Source organism: Clupea harengus, chromosome 21 (assembly GCF_900700415.2).
Source record: "Clupea harengus chromosome 21, Ch_v2.0.2, whole genome shotgun sequence".
NCBI classification, from domain to species: domain Eukaryota; kingdom Metazoa; phylum Chordata; class Actinopteri; order Clupeiformes; family Clupeidae; genus Clupea; species Clupea harengus.
In genome coordinates this window covers 17668238-17677282 of record NC_045172.1, presented here as the reverse complement: position 1 = coordinate 17677282, position 9045 = coordinate 17668238, and the positions used below count along the sequence as shown (strand labels likewise).

Sequence of the window (9045 nt, the reverse complement as noted above, 5' to 3'; positions counted from 1 at the left end):
AAAGTTTAGGTCATCTGGATATCCCCATCTTCCTGACAACATCAGGTTGGACTGCTTTCGGCAGCCCCATCTTTGAAGTCATTTTTACATAGTACAACTATATTTTCCAGCATGTATGTTACAGGTATCAGTAAGACTTTTTAATATAAAATGTCCATGTTCTATTACAACCTCGGAAGAATTACTCATGTCTACCGTCAGTTAAGACTGCCAACCTCCTAAGGAAGTGATATAGCTGAGGGGTGACCCATATTTATTCTGATCGCAGGAATAGGATCAACTGCACAGCTTCTCAATGCTAAATGTAAGTAAGTGAGAAGCCTGTTAAGAATGAAAAATCTACACGACAACCTATGCAGCTACATCTAAGGAGTGAATTTAGCCGTGGTATATAAATAGTCTAGCACTGTTCGTCCCTTTACGGTACAGACGGCATGGACCACATGTTATGTAGAGTGCAGAGTGACCACCATGCCCATTAACACAGGATATCATATGAACTACTTTTATATAAGCCATGGCATTTCTATTTTTAGTTTATTGTAAGGGGGAACACACGTCGCATAGCATATCTCAAGGTGCAAGGTACATTTATTTGACTGCTAGAATTGGATTAAGAGTTATCTTTGTTGAGGTGTCTCATCTTTCCTCCCTCATTCAGGGTTTTGGCTGAATGTCACAGCAGCAAGAAACCACATCACACCCTGTCTCAGATGTGATGCATTCACCTGTCAGGAATGATGATAACCTACAGTGTTTGTATACCTGCTGCTAATGGAAAGAGTCACAGAAACATCATTGTAATGTGCATCTCTGGTTCAATTAGCATGCGGGTACTGCAGCTCCCATCTATTTGCATTAGGATTCAATAGTGGCCTTGCAAGTGCTGTGTAACCCCAGACAGACATCAAACAGATAAGTCAGCAAGAGTAAGAACTGTGACACCACATAGTCCCAGAGCACTGCTGTATAGAAAGGATGACTTCATGTGAACGGAATTGGATTTTATGTATTTTCCAGCGACAACCTTGGTATATTTAAAAAGTGCTTAAAAACCTCACCTTTTCAACTATGATCTGTCTAATTAGTTTATTTGCTTGAGGCCTACTCTATTGTCATAGTTTTGGTATTTGTTATTGTTATTATTAATTGCTGTTTTGTAAGTCACTTTGGACAAAAAATCTATTATATAAATGATATTGTATAAATACTATAACCATAACCATGTATTTTTAATGTCCACACTGAACTATGCACACCCTTGTTTCAACTATTTGAGTAATACCTGCTAGAAATAGTAGTATCATAGGTCATCTCCCAAGTTCCTTCCCAAGTGCCTATTCAATATTTTAACTTCACTGGGATTGCTGTGACTAGCAGTACCTGGTCATTGACTACAGATATATGTAGATATAAAGATATTTATGATATATATATAATTATATTCACACAGGTACCTTAGAATACGTTTGAGTCACTTGTCTTTCAACTGACTGTATTTTAATTAGGATTAGCACTCAGTTTTGACAGCAGTGGGTCATTGTGAAGCCCACTGGTCTGTGGTCTGTTTGAAGCTGATGACAACTTGATTTTTTTAACCTTTCAGTGAACTAAGGAGGATCATGGCTGAGGGGGAGAGACAGCTCATTAGGAATAGAACTGTCAACCTTTGAATGTCTGATAAAGATTCATACGTCAATTTTGTCAGTTTCTTTTCCCCTGAAAATGAATCCAATTGTTAATCAGGTCTGTCAGTGGTCTACCCACAGAGAGCGGAACACTGCGATCCTGCTAGCTGGGACAAATACCAGCCAGCAAAGTCAATGACAGAAGTCCAACTGAAGGTTAACAAAGCATAAATCTCTGACATTCCATTTCAAGTCATTGATATTTAGTATTAATATTTAAGTGTTTTACCTCTATTATAGTATTATATATATACACACATATACTGTATGTATGTGTGTGCGTGTGCACAAACAAAATCACTGAGGAAGTCCTTGAATTACTATTGAACATTGAATTACACACTACAATGAACAGGACTACTTAGACCATTAGGAACTGCAAAAGCATTAGTTGATAGTGACTTATGTGCACTATGTGGGTTATGAATACATTAATACAATGTGTGGTGTGATCAAAAAAAAAATAGGGATTAGCGAAATGATAGTGTGAATATCACAGGATCAGCTGGTGTAAGTTGTCGACATTTGATTGCCCTTTGGGTCACGGTAGATCTTCGCCTTGGCTTCTGCAGCCTACAACATAAATATTCCTCTCAATTTTCATTCACCCCTCGCCTCTGCCAGCAGGGAAGGTTGCGATTCTGCTTTCACCTTTTTCCAGCAGATAAGAGATGCATAGTGCATTCCCGGCAGCAACATACATAATCACTGTCTCCCACTTACGCATAACTTCATCTGTCGCTGCACAGGGACACCAGAATGCCAGTCTGATGACATGGAGAAAAAAAGCACGCTTGTCACGGTGTGTCCACTGTCGTGCCAATGCTTTGCATTCAGCTCTATCACACAGGCACCACATTTGGTAACACAAGCTGCCATCTGACACCCAATGTGGCATGACCTATTCCCTCTCACATGGACTAAACATAACACTGTGTAAGTGTAAGGTTTCACTGACTGAACTGAAAGGTTTAAAGTCCATTCTAAAAAAACAGATAGCATTTCCCTGGCTGAGAAACTGTTAATTTGTCTCGTCGTGCGCTGGCATGTGGCATATCGTCGTTGTAACACTTGGAGCACCATTATAGTGTGAATTAGCCTCCCTCCAATCCGCATTGGTGTGTTTAGAAAAAAAACGCCTAGCCTAACAGCAAGACCATTAACTATCCCCTGTGACCTGGAAGCAGTCCAACAGGGTGCGGAGTGACAAACACTGAGCAGTTTCCTGAGAACTGCTGGCTGCGCTTCAACAGCTTGGCTTACTCCGATGCGTGCAGTAAGCACATAGGCAGAATCCATATGGGAAAAGAGGCCATACTGATTAATAAAAGTCTGTGTGGGAGGGTTGCAGTGCAAATGTGTGGTGATGGAGTATTTGTGTATTTGTGTGTGTCTGTCTGTGTGTGTGTGTGTGTGTGTGTGTGTGTGTGTGTGTGTGTGTGTGTGCGTGTGCGTGAGCGCATGAATGACTGTACGTCTGTATGGTCTTTAGCAAGTGAGGAAATGACTCCGAAACAAAAGGAATCAACAGTTGTGTCTACATGGACTTGTAAAGTTTGAGACAACACAACCATCCAAGAACAGCTGCTACTGCAGGTTGTGCATAAACATACAAGGGCATTTATCCGTCCCTCCATGCCAGTATGCTACCCTAGTAAAACCACCCAGCTAGAATGTGTGGATTAATTGAGCACCAGCAGGTGTTGCTTATGAGCCGCAATAAAACCAAGCAACCAATAGGAGGTGCTGTAGATGATGTAAATCAAGTTTACTGAGTGAGAGGCCACATGCAGACATTAGGCAGATAAAAGTCCAGAGGTTTCTTATTTCCTCCTCATATCGAAATGAGATTTTATAGGGTTTACTTTGATTACGGCGCATGCATAAAATCTGTTTTAATGAAGAGCTTTACAAGGTGGTGAGCCTGACAAATTATTGTGCATATAAAAGTAGTTGTTCTGTCAGTGAATATAGCGTCTTTATAGATATAATATTCTAACATGCAGTTCACACCTCCACTGTTTATTAGCACTTTGCTGGATGGCCTCAGGACCTCACAGGCTTCCAGATCATTCCTTGCTTTGCATGACAACCCTCCTTGGGTGGATCGTCTCAGTCAGTACTCCCTGCTCTCCCCGTTGAGCGAATGGTGATTTCTCATGGTTGTTTCCTTTGAAGGCGTTCACAGGCCAGCCAAGTCCACTTTTGTTTTGTTATTTCCACCGCTTTCCTGAACCCCCAATCGCCCCCCTTCCCTGCGAATCAGCACATCCAATTCCCCTCATCCCCCCTCTGTCACTCTAATTATCGCACATGCACCCCTGACGGAAAACATGACAGGCTGTCAGCTTCTGCACACTGAGTTGCACCTGGGCACAGAACCGGGTAAATCAACTTTTGACTTCCCTCTATTTCTGTCACACTGTCAGCGCCCCTGAGGCCGCTAAGAGAAAGGCAGACACTCTGGAAAGATCCCTGACCTTGGCAGCTCAATAGGTCCCTTTTCTGCTTCATGGTCACTTTAGTGTCTAATTCTACCGACTTCGATTCATCATTTGAGTGGCCTAATTTTCTCCCCGGTAATTAAAGCTCACTGGGCGCACAACTCCGTCTTCAGAGAGAATTCAATACCCAATCTCCCCTCTTAAAAATGACTGGAGGAATCGTTGGGGGAAAAAATGATCACATTTTGTCTTTTCCACTACACTTGCTGTGATGATCATTTGGCCACAAAATAGTTCTTTATTGGGCCTCCCCTCACTGTTAGAAATCACACACATAAATATCTCTGTTTGACTCCAGAGAGAGAATGATAGATGAGGTTATTTACTTGACAATGACACCAAGGTCAGCCATTTTGTGTTCAGGGGGCAAGCCGGGCCTCTGTGTCTCTTGAGCAGGTCATCTTAGATGAGGCTTGACTCGTCTGTCTCGCTGTCCGGCGGGTGATTTAAGACCGCTCTCAGCCAAGCACACCAGACATAATTTCTGTCACTGCCCCTGACTTCATGAGGTCACCCTTCACACTGCGCCCATGTGACCCCCTGATATTAACTCCAACTTTATTTAGTAACGAACAGGCAGAGGGTGCTCATCTAATGAGGGTGGGTGGGGGTGGGGGGGGGGGGGGGGGGGGGGGGGTTGAGGGGGTTTGCTGTGGGGCAGGAAGAGAGCTGTCTGACTGTCTGGCTCTATAGGGGTGTGACTTCACCTTTAGTTGGGGGGTCTCACATATTCTCACATAGTGCTACAGCCATCACCTTTAATTGCAGTATATTTCTGGAGACACAATTCACAATTCATTCAGCAGATAACTGACCACAGCATGAAATACACACACACATATACGTATATATATCATATTATATATATATATTGTATGTACCTACCTAAAAAAATTAGTAGGTAGGTAGTCCGCTAGTTTTAGACCAAAACTCCATAGTGCTTCTTTAATTTTCATCTATTGACTGCATTCCTATGTTTGCTAAATGTTTGTCGGCAAGGACAGTTACAGTTTTACAAGGAAATATTCACCCAACTGTTTTATTTTCAGTATCCATTCGCACATCCTGTTGAGGGACGAGTGATAGGCCTTAGATAAGGTTTGAATAAGAGTTTACTGATGAGCTTCTTTATAGCAGAATAGGCAAACGTCCTTCCATTTAAAACACACATGTGCACAACATACTACTTCTTCAGACTACTGAATGACACTATGCATCAACTGGCAATAGCCAGTAACAGAACATATGTAAGTGGTCTACATACTTCCCTCTTTACTAAGGCTAGAGTCATTACATGGCAATCAGACACATCTGATGGGTTAGAAGGGCCATGTGAGTGAAATACTCGAAGGTCTTTTACATTTTCATTTCACAAGCAAATGCCAAGAACTGGCCAGATTGAACATCTCAGTTTAATACCACTCCTTTGCTTTTATAAAGAGATCACCTGTCAGAAGGCAGATGATGTGAGTGTACATACGAGCAGAGGAGGGCAGTGCTGCTTTATTTAATTACAGGCTATATTATCCTTTAAAAGATTTAAATTCATCTTTTGAAAAAACTCACTTTTAAAAATACCGTTTCCCTTTCAGTTAATGTTTGAGATGACTACTGTACATTGGACATGTGTTTTCATATGGACCCAATCCATGCAACAATGAATGTAAACTAGCCTTGAAAATGGAAATATGTTGCCACAGATAAGCTATTGGTTTTATATTTTATATATAAATATATTTTTAACTATTTAATGTGTCTGATGTTTAAATCAAGAACAAAAGTGCTTCACACTGGCACAAACCTGACTCGTGTGCTGCTCTTGCAGGTGCAGTGAGAAGTAGAAGTGAGAAGAAGAACAAAATAACAAAGCTTTTAGATAGCTCCCAGTAATTCTCAACATTCCATGCCCCTGGTATCTATTTCTTTCTTTCTTTTTTACATTGTCTTATAGGCTACCCTCTGTGGAATGGGCCTATAAACAAACATTGCTATCAGACCTGAAACTAGGACCCAAGTGCATTGCAAGCACAGATCTGAACATGTTTTTTTTTAAATGTACATAATAATAATTATGCAATTTAGTTCAAGAGGTATTATAGCAATTCAACTTCTTCTTAAGCTTTAAGTTTTAAAGTTGCTTGCAAAGCCTGAAGAGAAGCTAGCATTCCTACAATAACATCTGGACAACCACCGCAAATGGTTACCTCATGCATGACTATGGACAGGAGGGGCTGGGCCTCATGGTGTTAATTGTCCGTTAGGGGTGTGAGTTGGGTAGGGCCATCTCCAGGTCTGAGGATTTATCATGATGTTGTTCTCCAGGGACAGAGATAAGAACGTTGGATGCGGAGCAGGATTGCGTTTCGTTTGCTAGGAGGTTACTGGGTTACTAGCTTAATTTCTCAGAACTGTGTGAAGAACAGAAACAGAATGAGTCGTTTCTTTATGTAAGTATATTAATGTTCTTAGATTAACATGTATAAGACGCTCTGATATTCGACTGCTTCTTAATAATGTAACGTTATTTTACTTTTTCAGGTTGTTACTGTCCGTCATCTGCTCTGCTTGTATTGCTGTTGGATCAGGTAGGCCATGCTTTCAAACCGACCCATAGTCAAGTAGGTTGTTCTTTATTATCCTACAGCCTAGCATCAAAATTAACCTTTTCGTTTTGTGATTATTTCTTAACAGCGTGTGAAGGGGTGGATTGTGTGAAAGCTAAACTCTCGGAGAAGCCAACTCAAAATGCCGGGTACCTGAATCAGTTCAACGAGATGAATTCACCCACCGACAACCGAAAACGTAGCGACGCCGGATCCGTCTTACCTTTCATCGGCCTCACAGGAAGTATGTATTGGGTCATTTGATCGTATGAAGGGGCAAGAAACCGCATAGTACACCACCCGAGCTGGAGGCCAGCTCTAGCCTATACATACACCTACATACTACAAAACATACGTTAATTCTAAAGTTATCTTGTCCAGTAATAGAAGTTATGGGGTTGTATTGTTAAATTGATTGCATTCACGTGACTTGACAAGGCCAGGCCCGTTCTGGTTACTGTCACAGACGTCACAGGCCATTATTTTCTGTATATCAGCATCATGATGGAGAACTGACTGTTTTGTGATCATGTCTTTTTGCAGGCGCTAAACAGAGTCGAGACTGCTGCAAAAATGGTGGGAGATGCATACTAGGAAGTTTTTGCGCCTGCCCTAAACACTTTAGTGGTCGGAGCTGTGAATACGATGAACGCGTGAGGTAGGCACTGGCTTTGTTGACAGGACTATAAAGTGATAATTCGGTTATCTGTGGTAGTCTCTTGTTTTTTCGTAGGTTTGTAATATATGGGACATATTTGCTCGTGTGCGCAGGTACTGTGGCGTTATCCCTCATGGAGAGTGGGTTCAGAAGGGCTGCTCCTACTGTCGCTGTGGATATGGAGTTCTCCATTGCTTCCCCCAAGTGTTCCACAACGACTGTGGTATGTATACGTTTGTATACTGTCTTTTCTGCACCACACACTTGGGAGTTTGACGTTATAAAGCTAAATGTAGGCTTCCATGTTTGTTCAGTTACTCTATGGACAACATCATGTTAAGTCTAAAATTCTCTTTCAATTTATTTAAAGTAGTCTCTGCATTCCCAGGTTAAGTTTTTTTCTTTTTTTCTTTGAGAAACACAGAGGTGTTGCCAGTCTGGCTGTGAAAAGACCATGAAGGGAACATTCACAGCAGAGTAGTTCATAGAATAGGGAGCCTTGTATCATCACAGGATATCTCTTTTACCTCAGGAAGCCCACAAAAGATTATTCATCTGCAGGGTGTTCGGGTTGGAGTATGTGTTAATGGCTCCTGTGCCCCTTATTCACATGTACCCCTTCCTTCATTCATTCATGCAAAACTCTGCCTCTTTTCTCTTCTCCCTTTTGCTTGCAGATGACTCCCAGGAAGTCTTGGGGTTTCATTCAAATGCCCCCAGCCAATTTCAAACCAAGTTCCTCTGGTGCGTGGCTCCTCTGATTTTGCATCTTCTCTTTTGGTGAGAAAGGCCTATAGCTGCTCATCCTGAAGACCGTTTTGTGTCTTTTTTGTGACATAAAAAACCCACCTTTGAAAGACTGTGAAGGAAAATCTCAAAAGAGGCTTTAAGATGTTAAAAAGCAGTGAAATAAAATTTGAGATTACATTTGCTTTCAGTGGAAGCTCATGCTGTGAAAATTGAAAGTGCAATTTTTATGAAAGACAGGGGAGCTGTACATAAGATTTTTATTGGATTTTTAATATGAACTTGGTTGTCTAGGTTTCCAAATGGACTTAATACTGCTATCATGCATATGATCGCTCTTAGTGTTTGTAAACCTAAAATGTGTGTGTGTGTGCTGGGAAATGTTTGCTTCAATGCTGTATATGTATGTATATTATCTCATTTACTTGAATCTACCTTTAACTTGCCAAAGCTACATTTTTGTCTGAGTTATCTTCTCTTTATTTGTGCCTGAAATGTTTGTTTACTGTTGGTATCTGTTGGGTTGATAAAGCTTGGGTGACCGATCATTGCTGAGGTCTATGCCATTTTCCCCTTATCTAAAATAAACAGATACTTTGGCCAATTAATCACAGTGGCTGATGTTTCTAGATGTAGAGCATGGAATGGGCTGATTTGGCTCTGTTATCTTAACTGAACCCAGTGTTTTATTTTTGTGTGTGCCGAAAGTAAAATCTAATTGACCAGCAATTTAATGTTGTGTTTCTCTGTCTCTTGAACAAATGTGTGTTTTCATGAGAGATAATGGCTATGGTGTGAAAGCCTTTAAATATGTGCCTCATCTAAAGGCCACACAGACTACAATA

The 9045-nt window shown here is 41.2% G+C and overlaps 1 protein-coding gene across 1 annotated transcript; it reads left to right on the top strand.

Moving 5' to 3' along the window:
- The first annotated feature begins 6457 nt into the window (after positions 1 to 6457).
- On the top strand, positions 6458 to 8559 carry tdgf1 (teratocarcinoma-derived growth factor 1). Its single transcript, XM_012840602.3, has 6 exons — positions 6458 to 6639; positions 6731 to 6777; positions 6884 to 7039; positions 7339 to 7453; positions 7567 to 7676; positions 8131 to 8559. Exons 1-6 carry the CDS (start codon positions 6536 to 6538, stop codon positions 8235 to 8237), a joined length of 639 nt encoding a protein of 212 aa, XP_012696056.2. The 5' UTR covers positions 6458 to 6535; the 3' UTR covers positions 8238 to 8559.
- Positions 8560 to 9045: the final 486 nt, after the last annotated feature.

Excerpts from the sequence above, each read along its gene's own strand:
- tdgf1 (XM_012840602.3), top strand. The coding sequence starts at position 6,536 with ATGCGGAGCAGGATTGCGTTTCGTTTGCTAGGAGGTTACTGGGTTACT. Across the intron at positions 6,640-6,730 it reads AGAATGAGTCGTTTCTTTAT|GTTGTTACTGTCCGTCATCT; the intron begins GTAAGTATATTA and ends TTACTTTTTCAG. Across the intron at positions 6,778-6,883 it reads TTGTATTGCTGTTGGATCAG|CGTGTGAAGGGGTGGATTGT; the intron begins GTAGGCCATGCT and ends ATTTCTTAACAG.